The sequence below is a fragment of the Halichoerus grypus genome, chromosome 14 (assembly GCF_964656455.1).
Source record: "Halichoerus grypus chromosome 14, mHalGry1.hap1.1, whole genome shotgun sequence".
NCBI classification, from domain to species: domain Eukaryota; kingdom Metazoa; phylum Chordata; class Mammalia; order Carnivora; family Phocidae; genus Halichoerus; species Halichoerus grypus.
This window is the reverse complement of record NC_135725.1, coordinates 88504766-88519398: the sequence shown is the minus strand read 5'-3', so window position 1 is coordinate 88519398 and position 14633 is coordinate 88504766. Positions and strand designations below refer to the sequence as shown.

At 57.0% G+C, this 14633-nt stretch overlaps 1 protein-coding gene across 4 annotated transcripts in view; it reads right to left on the bottom strand.

Annotated features, from left to right (window-relative positions):
• Nucleotides 1-3111: 3111 nt before the first annotated feature.
• The window catches only part of FUBP3 (far upstream element binding protein 3), a 50637-nt gene continuing 39115 nt past the window's right edge, over nucleotides 3112-14633 (bottom strand). For 3 of the 4 annotated variants that reach the window (XM_036117058.2, XM_078061896.1, XM_078061897.1), the window contains 7 exons: nucleotides 11026-11186; nucleotides 10167-10240; nucleotides 9795-9875; nucleotides 9521-9597; nucleotides 6865-6936; nucleotides 5421-5548; nucleotides 3112-4463 (listed from right to left, as the gene is read on the bottom strand). In XM_036117058.2, coding sequence (XP_035972951.1) covers nucleotides 4455-4463; nucleotides 5421-5548; nucleotides 6865-6936; nucleotides 9521-9597; nucleotides 9795-9875; nucleotides 10167-10240; nucleotides 11026-11186 — 602 coding nt within the window. In that variant the 3' untranslated portion in view covers nucleotides 3112-4454. The remainder of the gene's footprint in view (nucleotides 4464-5420; nucleotides 5549-6864; nucleotides 6937-9520; nucleotides 9598-9794; nucleotides 9876-10166; nucleotides 10241-11025; nucleotides 11187-14633) is intronic. The other variant, XM_036117059.2, reaches the window with a different exon arrangement.

Here is a 14633-nt window from a genome sequence, read left to right as displayed (position 1 = left end):
CAGCCCTTTGCTTGGGCGCCATTTTCAGCAGCAAAATCACAGAGAGAAAAGCACAGACTCTGCACAACCGTGGCACTGGACAGACTGCAAGACGGACGCCTGCTTACGGCCCGAGAGCCGCGACACGCAGGCGGCGGGGGTTGTCCTTGTTTTCCTGGCTAGAAACGTCCGCATCGGGCAACTCAGAGCCTTTGCTGAGAATGACTGCGGGAGCGCAGGGGGGATGCGTTTTAAGATTGTAAATAAATTTTAGCGAGTAGGTGAATTTGTAAATACGGAACCAAAGACCGCGATTGCCTGTGACGCACTTAGAGGGCCCAGCCCAGGGTTGGCGCTCAACACTCACTCTTAGGGTGGTTTCCCCCGCCCTATGGACCGCCTCACTTGGGGGTGACAGCAGTGTCCCCCAACGTGACCTGGAGCTCCCTGGAGCAGCCATTATGCTCCCAAGCCCAGCACAGAACTCGGCACAGAACCTGCCCCTACACTGGTGTGAACAAGAGCAGGTCGCTTGGCTTCTGACTCTGAGCCCTCGTGTGTGAAAGCGGACCAGTCCCGCGCACCGTCCAGGGTGTGCAGACCCTCAGCAAGGGAGATGCCCGCCAAGGACCAGAAGCCCCCCGCCAAGGACCAGAAGGCCCTCAGGACAGAGGCCAGCAAGGCTCCCCATTGTTTCGGCGGTGCATTGATGAGGGCTGTCTTTACTTCCCCTTCTACCCCACACGAGCAAGGCGCGGACCCGGGCCAGCAGCCCCTTCGGAACTGAGTGTCAGGCCACTTTCTGGCCATTAATCTCTAAGTCTGTCAGGACCATCTGCATTAGCCTGTCTGAAGAAACCCCAGCGGGCCGGAAGAGGGCCTTGGGAAACCGAGCCCCTGCAGCCGGCCTGGCCGGGGCTCCGAGGCGTCCAGACGCCCTCTCGGACCCGCTGCTGCCTCACGCCGTCTGTGCCCCAGCCACGCCTACTGGGGGGGGCTGTAGGACATCACGGGGTGGCCACCCCTTAGAGGGGACACGGGAAAGACAGCACCTCCTACCTGACGAGAGGGCATGGATGTTGATGGAGCACGCGGCCTGGAGCACTCCCCACCCCCACGCCCAAACTCTTGGGTCCGACGGGAACAGCCCAGCCGGATCCTCGAATCCGGAACGCGGAAGCGGGGCAGTGGGCAGAGACGGAGTGCGCATGTGTGGTGGGGGGTGGGAGCCCGGGGCAGAGCGCGGAAGACAGACTGGGCCCCCGCCCCGCCCCCACCTCCCCAACACAGACTTGTCCTTTCAGTGATGACCACGCAGCTTTTCTTAATGGAACACAATCGCTGAACCTGGTACATTTCAAGCACTTTAGGCTTCCAGGACACCAGACTGCTGATGAAAACCATCTTATGTGGGCGCCATGTTAATGAGAGGCCAAATTTCATATGCTTGCAAACTTTCCCCCCTGCCTCCTGCTGTACTGTACCCCGCCTTCCCCCGCCTCAATAAAAGGTTGCATCAGAGAGAGAGAGAGAGAGAGAGAGAGAGAGATTTCCATAATTTATAGTATGGGCATTTCACTGGGGACAAGTGCTAATCTGTACTTACCGATACATTTAAGAAAATGCATCCTCCCGCAAGCCTGCACCATTTATGACTCTTGGCACAAACCGCAATGCTCAGTCTTCAATTAAGGGACACCTTAGGGTTCATTATCACACAATCGCTCCCTGTGAACCATGCCAAATGCTGTTTTGGCACGGAGCTTGGAAGATGAATTAGAAGGAAGTCTTCTCTGTAATGCCCTCTCCCCAACTCCCATTACCATCATCAGCGTTTATGCCCTCCTGCTCGCCCCTCCTTCTTTCCAAGTGGCTTTTACTATTCAATTTCTCAACGTCAAACTCGATTCTCTAGAGGTGTAGTTAAAGATGCCACAGCCCCCTTTTGTCTTCCGGCTCTCAACAGGCCTCAGAATGGCTGCAGATGGGCTGCTCTCCACACCCCTTTTCGGCCTCAAGGAGCCACAGATGCTTTTTTTCCCCTCCTCTTAGAGCTCGGGGTAGAGAAAAGAAAAGGGACCTGAACTGGAAACACACACACACGCGCGCACACACACAAGCGCACACACACACGTGAGCCATAAGGAGGGCTCTACGCAGGATCCTCACAGCACCGGGCGTCTCAATGAGGAGATGACTCACACGTAAAGCTAGCAGCAAAGGCAGGGCCGTTTCAAATATGAAAGTCGGGAGCTGTGTTCAGAGCCAGTTGCTTCAACGGACCAGAAAGGAAGGAGGGAAAAGGAGGAGTCGAAGGCTCTTCCTCTCTTCTTTGATATCCTCTAGTGGAGGGCCTACACTGCCCTGCTGTGTCCTGAATCCGCAGGACCCTCTGATTTAAACCTCTGGGTAAGGAGGACACTCCTTTTGTTCCCTTAATGGAAACACCAAAAGCAAATGAGCACATTTGCTGGCGCTTTCCAGCCCTCCCAGCAACCCGGTGCCCCACAGCGGGCCGGGGGCCGAGAGTAAATGCTGCCCAGCCCGCCGCACACCACGCGGCTGCAGGCTGAATGCTGGGGCCTGGGGACGAGGAGGGAGCGGCCCAGCAGCCGCAGCCCGAGAAGAAGACTGTGCAAGGACGCTGCAGCAGCCCAGGGCGCCAAGACCGGCCCTACCTTCTGGGGCGACCGCGTGCCAGGGAGAGGGAGTGGGGAAGTGGGCAGAGGGAGGGGCGTGCTGACTCAGTTAGGGGAAGCGTGCCGATCCGGCTGCCGCGGAGCTGGTCACCACCTCCCGTAAATGAACCTTCCAGCTCTCCTTCCCCTGACAGCGCCACTGCGCTAGGAAAACTCGTTATTGACTTCTTGGTGTCACACCCACGTCAAGAGCTGCTTAGATGTGACAGGTAAGAGGGGCTGATGGTAATCAAGGCTCTCGAGTCGGACTGTCAAATTATACGAAGCCATTAAAATAAAATTAGCTTAACGAAGTAGCTAGAAATCCAGGTCGTGCACCAAATTGGGCTGGTGTAGTGCAAGGCTGCGAACGGCAAGAGTCTTCGCTCGATTTTATTCTGGGGGCAGGGGGCAGAGGGAGGGACGGCAGAAAGGAAAGCAAACAGACTAAAAATACTTGGCCCACAAGACGGCTTGTGGAAATTTTATTATATAGAGTGTAAAATGAATTGTCAGTCAAATAAAAAGAACACTTTTTTTTTTAAAAACAACATGCATAACATTTTCCAACTGCCTTTTTTTAATAGTTAGACATTTCAAGCATTATAAGGAAAATAAGGAGAAAAACCCAGAAACTGTAACTTCGGTACATTTCAAACGGAATGTCCCTCGGGTCAATTAAAAATGCAAGAAAAAATAGCTTCGACTCCGTTTTTCTTTCCTTTAAAAATACATGTTATCTGTACAAGACGCACTACAGTAAACACTGGAAATCATATTATCCCTTTTATTAAATCAAAATTATTTAATTCATATGGTGGTTAATACTAGATTTATTTATTCACCTAGTTAATTTGACAAATATTAAGAAAATATTTAAAAGAAAAAAGGAAGAAACATCTTGGAATTAAACAACAGTTACTCCATTTTCACGCGGTTTAACGTTCCACAGTGTTTGTTAAAAGTTATATCGAATTTCTTTTTAATATTAAAAATAACAGTATTTATATTTCTGAGAGAAGAGAGAAAGGTTTTTTGTTTTGTTTTTAAAACAAGCTTGGAGGTCTTAGATACACAATTGCAACTGGTAATGGAGACACTAAAAAAATGTATGCTAAACACACGGACACGTTTTTATATTACCCCTTTAGCACTCTAGAAATTATACAAACCCTATAAAATGCCCCCTCCCAACCCCTGTTGGACAGCAATACAATTATCTGTCTCAATTCAGAATTCACATAATTAATTACAATACATAATAGTTCAGTTTTTTAAAAAATGCAATATAACCAGACAGCCAAGATAACAAGAAATTAGAAGTAAAACACTTAATGAATTTACACATTTAAGAATATTTAAATACTGTTTAAAAATTTTTTAAAGAATTTGTTACATACCACCTAAGACTTCCAAGCCACTTTCTGTTGCAACAGAAAAAACTGTAAATAAAAAGACACGCAACAAAACGGAACAAAACAAAACAGAAACACACCGTGTTGAAATGTCACTGCTCTGAGGCACGCGCTGGCGCCTGAATTTTGCAGGCCTCGCTCCAGGGAGAATCCCAGAGCTTACACATTTGAAATAACAAACAAAAATAATGAAACAAATTATCAGCAATTTTTAGTAACTAATTTTCCCGATTTTTAGAAAAATCCTGTTAATCTAAATATAGTGTTTCACAGAACAAAACAAAGGTTCTTCATCAAAAGGTTTGCAAATCTAAAAACCTCTGTTACAAATAGGTTTTCGCTCACAATGATTTCGGGGAGGAAAGAGCCGCAGGTCGCTGTCCTACTGCTCCTGCGGAAGGAAGGGGACAGCAGTTAGTGTGTGAGGCCAGCTCTCGCGTCCTCGTCTCGGTCTGGGGCTCCGGAGGATCGGAGGGGACAGGTCACCCTCTCCCTTCTGGCTCCTCAACGGGCACGGATACACAGCCCGTGTCCCTGCGTCCCAGGATCCAGTGCAGACAAACCCTCTCCCGCACAGGAGGTCCTGGGCGGCCCTTCGAGCAGGGGTGCTGGGGGCGGGGCAGGGGAGCTCATGCTTCCCCTCGGCCACCCACCAGCCCTGACACCTGTCTCCACTGGGCCCAGGCACAGAGGGACCATTTTGGCAGTGAGATGACCAACAAGCTTTGGGTCCGGGGCCTGTGGTAACCAGCACGCTGTCTGGGGGGACCTGGCCGCCATCAGGTCCCCTGAAAAGCGCACCTGAAAAATGCCCTGGGGCGGCCTCTGGCCACCTTCCCTACGTTAATAAGAACTCTGTTTTTGGCTTCCGACTGGACCGAGCGCTCCAGGTTTCCGTGCAGGACGACGATCTGGCGCTCTGCCCTGCCCGGTCTTCAGAGGGTGTGCGCTTGTCCTCCTCCTGCCACCCCTCACCGCTGCCTGGGGGCCGGGGGACGGTCTGGCCACACCACCCTCTTTAGGAACAGCAGTGGGTGTGATTCCCGTGGTCCCTGCTGTAGTGCCGAGCCTGCCCCGACTCACAAAGCTCGGCACTCCCACTGACAGCTGGGGAAACTGAGGCCTGAGAAACTGAGTGCCACTCGGCACTGCAGTCTCAGGGCCCGGCCGTGAGGGAGGATCAGGCACTTCCTTATCGCGGCTGTGCCACCAATTCCTCGCGCCTCGCCCCACCCTGTTCTCTCCGGGGAAGGAGCGGGGCCAGGCGCGCGCACGCGCACAGGCTCGGGAGAAAGGGGCTTCGCGCTGGTCTGGGAAGTGCCCGCGGCGCTGCTGCGCGACTACACACCTGGCTGTGGGCCTGCGCTTGCCCTAACGTCTGCCCGTAGAAAGCGACCTGCTGTCTGTAATATTCCGCCCAGGCCATTGTGTAGTCCGGCGGGGAGCTGGCCTGAGGAGCGGCGCTGGCAGCGTGACCTGAGTGACGAGGGAAAGCACAGGGGTTAGCGGGGCCGGGGACAACCCTGGGGGACGTAAAGGACGTGGTCAGCTTGGAGGGATCCCTTCCCAAAGACCGGGGCAGCTGGAACAAGGGCCGACGCTGTCTCCCTCTGGACGCTGGCCAGGCTCGCGCTGGGGGAGCCACCGGGACGGGGACGCCCTGCGGGGGCCGCTGCCCAGGGGCCTGCGGCAGGAAGTGCTCTGAGCTGCTTGCTGCCCGTCCCCGCCCCGCCCCTACAGGTCTCACGGCTGTCACCATCTCTGCCTCTGTCCACCTGCCCCATCGTCTGCCAGAGACAGAGAGACAGAGAGAGACACACACACACACACACACACAGAGAAACAGACACAGACAGACAGATGGGGGGGCGGGGGGAGACGAGGAGGGAGGGAGGAAGAGAGAAAGGAGTGCGGGTCCCTGGCTTGGGCGTGGGGTGCCCCTGTGCAGTGTCCACTCCCAGGAGGGCTGGAAACACAGGTCTACGCATGTCCCACGAGTCTGGATTTGGGAGGTCTGGGGAAGACTGGGCATCAGGCCTCTCAGCAGGGGCTCTAGGTGACGATGACCTCCCTGACCCCCACCGAAGCCCCCCGGCCATCAACCCGGTGATGATTCCAAACACCAGGACAACCACTTCTTTGACAGTCCATGGCCTGATTTTTGCCAGCCAGCAGGTAACATCCTCCGCAGTCAAGTCGCGGGAGTGAGACCTCCAACCACACTCCAGAACACATACAGCGGATTTAGGACTAATTTTAAAGGATTCACTTGGGGGCTCTTTTGGTTGCTGTTACTAGATTTTTTTCTTCTCTTGTTAAAAAGACAGCTTTAGTTTCTAGCACAGCGAAGAGAACGAACCTACTCGAGAAACCAGCACCCTGGCACCCGCTCCAACTTTAGGCTCCCTTCCCGGAGTTCAGTCCTCCTCCTCTTCCCTGCCCTGAGATGGGACCAAAAGGAGCCGGGCGCCGGACGACAGCCAGGGAACAGGACGCCTGCTGGTCCGAGTCCTGGCCCAGCGGTTCCAAAGGGGGTGGCTGAGTCCGGGACAGCTGGCCCTGAGCTGTCCTCAGGCCCTTTGGCGTCCAGAAGGGGGGCAGCAGACGACTCCACACGTCTCCTCTGACGGACACACAGGGGACACAGGAAGACAAAGACAGGGACTGAGACCGAGTCACACAGGGAAAGTGCTGAAGAAAACAAAGGTGACAGGGAACCACTGACAACGAGGTCGACAGGCATGGGGGCGCTGGGCCTAGGGACCTGCTTGTTCAGAAGGCTGCTCACTCACTCTGTTTTTTGTAATAGTCTTCCCAGGCCTTGCTGTAGTCGGGCTGGCTGCTCGGCGGCTGGCTCTGCTGGCCTGTGCGGAGAACATGAAAGCAGTCAGGCCCCCGCGCCGGCTCCGGGCCCTGCTCTGCGCTCACTCGCCCACGCCACAGCCCACTCCAGGCCCTGCAGCCCCAGGCAGGCGGCGGCAGGCTGGCTGTGGGGAAACACAAGGACGCCCCACAGGGCCTCCACCCAGGCCGACGGGGTGTGACTAAGATCCCTGTGAGGAGGGGACTGGGCAGGACGGCTGCCCCCCAGGAGCAACGGGTTGGACGGCCTCGACCCTTCAGATGGAGATTTGAGCTCGGGGAGCCCCGGGGCCAGAGTGACTGCGTCAGAGGCTCCCTGAATCGGCCTTCAAACGGGACAAAGAATCCAAGTGGTGCTGACCGCACTTGTCACTGGGCCCTTCTGTGCACGGACTGATGGCTTCCGCTCTGGACACAAGCACAAGTGCAGGAAAGGCACGTGGGAAAACGGCCCGGAGACCGCTGGTGACGACAGAAAGACGAGGTACATACCGCCGAGGGGCTGAGCGCCACAACCCGCACCTGGTCCCGATTTAGCCTCATGCCTTTCTGGGGGAGGAGCAGACGGGGACAGGAGGTGCGCAAGCCGGGGCGCCTGCTCTGTGTGGCGCCGGCAGCAAAGAGCTGGGGAGCGGAGCGGCAGCGGCCTGCCCCGGGCATGAAGGGGTCAGAAGCCCCGACCAGAGCGACAAGGCGGGACCTTTTCCTCTGCTGAGGTCAGGGCTGGCTTGCGTGCCCACCTGCTAGGACCCCCTTCAGCGCCCTGTCTTCTGTTAGAACTGCAGTGGGCGGCAGGCGGGCAGGACGCGCTGGTGACCACGGTCACGGCAGAGTGTCTCCCTCGCTAGTTAATTTACTGCAGTCTGAGGAGGGGCGTGGGGTGACGGGCGTCTGCGTGTGGGGCTGGGAAAGGAAGTGCGGTGGGGGGCCCCACAGGGAGAAGACCCCCCCCCCATCCTCCCAGTAGGGCAGGAAGGGACTCCAGACGATGCAGGGAACAGAACGAGGCGGTTGTGGAGGGTGTGGGCAAACAGGACATTTCTTCCAAACAAGATTTCACTGACAGAAACCAGTTCTCACCGCCCCCTACAGACAAACACAGCTCAACACCACAAGACAAGGATGGGAACAGCGGCAAGAACCCAGGCACTGACTGTGTTTTCTCTCACTTGCCCCACAGGCCTTTGCCTGTGGCGGGCAGCGGGACTGGGCCTCTGTGGAACCGTGGCCCCAGGGTCACTTCCCCTGAGGAAGGAGGACGTGTCCCCTACCTACTTCCCCCCCGTTTAGGGCTTTCTCACACAGTCTCTGTCCTGCACAGTGGGGCAAATGTGAACTCAGCCTGGGCTGCCTCTTGTCCCAAGGGCCCTTTCCGATCAGAACAGAAGGAAACGTGACGAGCTCTGGGAGCAAGTGAGTGTGGTGAGACTGGCCCGGCGGACTCCAGGTGGGGTGCAGGTGTTCATGGCAAAATTCTTCCTAATATTCTGCACGTTTGAGACATTTCATTGAAACAAATATTGGGGGGAATAAAGGAAAAAAAAGGCAACTATACAATTTCAGAACTCATGGGTTACTCTGGAAATCAAACCTAAACCTTTCATTTCTTAGACCACAAAACTGGAGGCCAGAGGAGGGGAAGGTGCGTGAGGCACACACAGCATCGGCCTCTGGACTCCAGACCCCACCAGGGCACTGCTTGTCTAGCTGTGATCTTGAGCAGGACCTCCCCCCCATCCCGGGCAGGGCTTCTGCACAGCAGCACTCTGCCCAAGGCGGGGGGGGGGGGGGGTGGGCAGCAGGAGCCCAGAAGGCGGCCTCAGTCCCTCGTGAGCGAAGCTGCCACAAAGCAGTGTGGCGCCGTGAGGCTCATGGGCAGACGCGCCGAAGGACGCCCTCCAAACACAGACAGGCTGCCGCCTCAGGGGGACAGAAAAACTGAAGGTAAGGTTTCTGTTTTGTTTTGGTTTTGGTTTTGAAGGCTGTGCAAGATGGGCTCTACCAGCGATCAAACTGCAGAGGGACTCCTGAAGCTCGTGTGCGGGCCGGAGGGCAGGCCACGTGGGTTGGATGCCAACAGGGACCTTCTCTAACTATCAGCTGTCTTGCCGAGGCGTCACTCAGCACAGCTAATTCTCCAGCTGTGTGCTTTCTGAAAAGTTCAGGAGACAGAAAGGACATCCTTTCTAAGGGAGTGCTGGAGAGAAGAGGAGGAGACGGTCACCAGGAGGCCAGAGCCGGGGAGGGGGCGCTGTTTGGGAGCGAAGTGAGGGGAGGAGCTGTGGGCTGGGCCAGGTCCAACCCATCTGTGGGAACAAAGCTGACAAGAGCCCCTAGCTCTGAGAAGAACAAAGGAGACGGGAAAGAAAGGTCTGAGAGGTGGGCCAGGAGAGAGCCAGCCGCCACCCTTGCTCAGCTGGAGGCCCACAGGGGGCTTCTCCCTACCCCGGGGGGCTCCCAGCATCTCTGGGGAGGGACATGCTGGGCCTATTGGTCAAGAGATGCAACTAGAGCATTTCAGACACACCAGCCCCCTCGGCCCTCCCGTGGGGCACGCGCAGTCCCACCTCCTCCCGGGTCACTTACTTGGGACCTGCTGTGTGGGCTGCTGCCACGCCTGGTAGGTGCTGCCCCATCCCTGGGTCAGAAAGGCCGGAGGACCGCTATGGAGGACAAAAGAGTCACTCGTTCCGGAGCAGGCCACATCCCCGCCTCAACTGGGTCCACCTCCCGCCATGCCATCCGTGGTCTGGCTCTTCACTGCTCCCCCCGCTCCCCACTGGCAGTGGCCACGTGGCGGCCCCGGTCCCGCCCGTCCCGTCCCGAGAGAACCGCACGGATGGAGTGAGAGGTCGCCTACCTCACAGGGGTGCTGTGGGGGTTTCCGTTCACTTTAGCAGCAATGCTCGGGAAGCAGCCTGAGCTCCTTGGAGGAAATGTGCTAAAAAAAAGTGAAGAACAGATGAACACAATGGGCCCAGGACCGCTGGGTGGGGAGGGCCGCTCGGGGACGCCCGCCCCAACCTCAAGGCCCTCCGCCTTCTGGGAAGGCCCTCGCCCCCAGGACTGGCCGGTGGGCTACGAACAGGCTAGAGGGGCCAGCCGAGAGAGGCAGAGGGATGAATCCTGCCCACACCCAGGCTTTTGGCTGGCACTCCCTAGAAGAAGCTGGAAAGAGGACTTCTTGAGATGGAGTGAAGTCTTCCCGCCGAGACCGACGCGAGAGACTCACTTTTGATGAGGGGCGGCAGGTGGCTGGCTGAAGGGGCTCTGTCCGAAGGCTCCGGGTGCTCCGAGACCGGTCCCCTGTCATGGGCACAGAGGGGGCTCTCACTTCCCGTCGCCTGCGGCTCTGCCCGCTGCCCAGGCCCACCCCGAGGCCGACTACAGCTTTCGGGGAGACAGAGTCAGGTGACGTAAGATACCCTACGATGCTCGCTAGCCTTGCTTCCCCACAGTGGACTCGCCTTGCAGAAATGGCGTCTGCCCCGTCGAGCGACCGAAACCACCACACGGCCGATACTGGCACCACCATGGGTGCCCTAGCATGTCACCCTGGGGGTAGGGACCAACCTGCTTGACTCTCCCGTCAATTTAGGCTGGCCCATGGCTCTTTCTGCCATTCTACGTCCCCTTTGAGGTGAGCAGTGGCCAATCTGTCCTCCATCAACACTCCCTTTCTTTATCTGCTTTGAGGTGCCTGAAACTAAAGCCAGAGTCAATGAAAGCCGCCTGCAGGGCTGGCCGCAGGGGCCACGCCCGCGGGAGTCCGGGGCCGGTGCTGGGGGAAGGCTGCCGCCCCAGCTGCTCGTCTAAGCCTGCAGGGGACCCGGCTCTGGGCCTGAGCTGCTGCGCTGCGGGGGCCTCGGGGAGTTCTGCCACACGGCTTCCTTCAGCGCGCCTGGGCCTGGCCCTGGCATCCCTGGGCCCCGGCCTTCCCCCCTTGGCAATGTGGCAGGGGTCGCCCTCACGTGACATGAGGACCAAAAGGCACAGGCAGTACAAGGTTCTGGGGAAGAGCAGGTACCTTGGACATCCAAAAGAAAACCCAGCTACCATTAAGCCAGGTAGGGGAAGGACCTTGTACGTACGCCAACTTTCTCATCTATGAGATGTCTGGCCACCTCGATCTGTTGAGGAATGCCCCTGATGGTGAATATTCGCAGGTTGGGGTCAGTGTTGGGAGGGGGGTTCCGCTGGAGCTCCACGTGCGCTCCTGACTGCTGATTTATGCTTTTGATGTTCTCACCCCCTGCAGGCAGGCGGACACAAGACAGAAGGGTAAGTGGCAGCAGCGGCTGACCCGCAGGCTCGGCAGTCCCCTCCTGTGAAGAGGAGGAAAGGGTGTCATCCGCACCCCAGCCCTCACCCGAGAGCGGACAAGTACCTTCGATTTACTCAGAAACCGTTCTGACAAACACCAGGGCTCTCTCGTTTGCAAAACCAGACTGAGGAGCGAAGAAGCTGGTCCTCTCCGAGCCGGGCTGAGGCCAGACACCCCGCGGCCCCTGCGCCGAGGCCTGGAGCCCACGGATGTTCACGGTGGAGCTGGGCTCTTGGAGGCTCACTGCAAGCCCGTCTCCGCCGGGAGAGCACAGTCCATCCTCAGCCCCATGGGCCACGGCCTCCAACAATGCCTGGAGCCCACTCGGGCCTTCCACGCCTATCCCGTCACTTCTCAAGTCCCTGCCTCCTCCGTGCGGGGTGGGGGGGGGGGCAGGTCTAGACAGCGAGGCAGCCGAGGATGGGGGTCACAGAGGCCTGGGTGGAGCGGGGTAATGAAAATTTAGTGGGACCCTTTGAAAAACCTGTGAGAGTTCCAGTCTCTTAATGAGATTTGCGTAACAAAAGCTCCAGCAGGGTCACAATGGTTTGATTCTTCTTCTGAAATTTCACAGAGTTTACAAATCGGTTCTGCTCAACTGGGGGGGGGGGAATACAAGGAAAACCCGGGAGCACAGAGTTTTGCAACATCAGAAAAAGACAGTCTGGAAAATCTGGTGCAGGCGACCAGAGAGCCCAAACGATCAAAAGCAAAGACTAAAGGCCAGTCTCTGTGTCACTGTACCCCGCCCAGAGTCAAAACGAACCTCAAATGACATTTGTCATTTCACGGTAACATGTCCGCAATCCTTCCAGCCCGCTGCTGGAGCGCCTATCAAGCAAGTAGACAAGGAGGGGATCCCAAGAGCAGGCCCAGCCTGTGTTGTGTCTTATCTCATCCTCGATGGGATGCTACGGGCTCAGGAAGCAAGACCAGAGCCGGGGTCCTGCCAGCCTTCCGGAAGGCAGACGCCACAGGGAGGAAACCAGGAGGCTGCCGGCCTTCGGGGAAAGCTTTGTTCAAATGGGCTCGGGCCGCGTGTCAGTTTCATGGAGAGTGGGTTTCAATTTAAAAGCAAATTAAAAACACCAGTGCAGCAGACCACCGTGTTGTGCACGTGATTCTCTCCGAGTTCTGCGGCAGTTTAAGGAAAGCGTCCCTGCGTCTTCCACCTCCAGCACACAGCACTGGCCGATGCAGAAAGTCGCAGAAAAGCCTTCAGCAGCTCGGCCGGCCTCCGGTAGGAGTGAGCCCCCCGCCCCGCCCCCAAGGCCTACAACTACCACCCTCTGCTCCTGCACTGTGAATTCATCCTCTTGCGCCATGGAAAGTGAGCAGCTTTGCTCCTGGGCAAAGTGCTTCTGGGGCTTAAAGAAGGGCAAGAAGAAGGAACTGGAAGCCCTCCTACCGCACACCCAGCGCCTGAAGGAATCCTCCAGTGTCCCCCAGGCGCCGCTGGGTTCCAGAGGCAAGAGCACAAAAGGGCACGCGTGTCTGAGGCTGAGAGGCCTGCAGCCCGGATGAGCCCTCCTCCGGCGGGCACTCGGACCCGCAGCCCCGCAGGCCCGCTCCCCGAGGCCCGGGCAGCATGCTAATCAGGTGAAGAGGCAGCACAAAACTGTGCGGGCCGGAAGGAGTTCATTTAAGTTCATCTTCCTTCAAAATGAGGTCACCAGCTTGGCACATGGTGGCTGTCTACAGGCTCATTCAGCAGCCTGTCCATTCTTCCACCTGATGGGGGGCAGAAGCGACCCACCAGTGGCCCCCCGGCTGAACGTGAAATCGTAAAGCAATTAATCAACCTGCTAAAAGGCCCGGCTGACAAGAGCAGGGCTGGCCGCACTATCTGTCACTGCTGCTGTATTTATCATGGAAATCCAGCAGGGGCCCCGGGAAGGCGCAGCGTCTGTCCAAGGACTGGGGCTGGGGAGGGGGGGAGCGCAGCCTGCCTGCTTGTGGCTCCCTCTCCCGTCTCCCTCACTCACGCGCCTTCCCTAAGAGGGTGCACCCCCTCGTGTCCAGCGTGTGTGTGTGTATGTGTGTGTGTGTGTGTGTGTGTGTGTGGCAGGTGAGGGGGGGCGGCGGTGGAGAAAGACCCTGGCTGACAAAACTTTGGGCCTCTGAGGCTGTAGTGAGAACCGCAGGTCACACACAGATCAGTCACTGCTCCATGCTGTCGTCCCTTTCCTGTGGGAGTCGCTCAGGATGACTTTGTCGAGGATAAACCACAGGGGAGGTTCTGCCCGCACCCAGATTTCACCGACTAGCAGGAACGGTTGCAGTGAAGACAGGGAGGCTGCGTCAGGCTAGAGGGGATGCCCAGTCATCGAGTTAACCCTCCTTGATAAAACGGTCCTCCAGAGGCACAGAAACCTAGCTCTGCTTCTCAACCTACAGGCACCAACTGGTCTGAATCTCACAGTAGCAAGCTGATGGTCTGGATAGCGGATCTGACTTACCACGGCATCTGGGCAGCTGACAACACCCACTAAACCCTGATCAGCATGTACACCCTGCCAGGAAATGCACCAATCCCACATTGTTCCTACCATCTTTGAGAGACTGACCCTCTAGAAGACGACACAAAGGAGAAGAACGTCTCAAAGGAGATACCACACACACACCGTCCACGACAGGGCCAGATGCAGACTCTAGAAGGTGACCGAGAGAGGCAGGAGGGACTGCCCCCTTGGGCCGGCACGAGAGAGCACGCTAAGGCAGCCTCAGCTCTCCGTCAAAGACGCTCCCAAATCACGGTCTGAGGAACGTTAGCTCTCTCCCAGAGGTCAGAGAGGTCTGCTGGTGGCAGAAAGGGGAGAAACTCTGGGGGGAAGCCTGTACTGACTTCCTCCCCATGTGGTCAGACAAGTATGAAGGCAGACACAAAGGCCACAGCCGAACGCGCGTGTGCTGCCCGTGGGGAGGCTCCCCCAGAGCCCACAGGGAGGCTAGCCCGCTGCAGAGAAGGCTGCCTGGCGGCCCAGAAAGCTGCCTGCCCTTCCCCTGCTCACAGTGAAGGATGGCTAGGGGCCACATCAGCCACTAACAAGGGGCTCTGACCTAATGTTCCCTACAAAGCCTACAAACAACGAACCAGTCAATGTTTATTTCCCTCCACAGGGTATCCATTACTCACGGTAAATGTGCTCAAAGCTTCAACACCGTTTTCACGTGTGTCAGTAAGGACCAAATACCCAAATCCAGTCAGGACAAAAAGTGACACACTTGTCAGAGAGCGACCTTCACTTGAGGAATTATGTTAACTGTTCCTCTGAGCTCCCAGGAGGCAAATTAATCACTAATCGGTTGGTGGACAAACATCCAGAGGCCCCTCAGGCTGGGCAGGGGGCCTTTGGGACAACCTGTGCAGCTTCA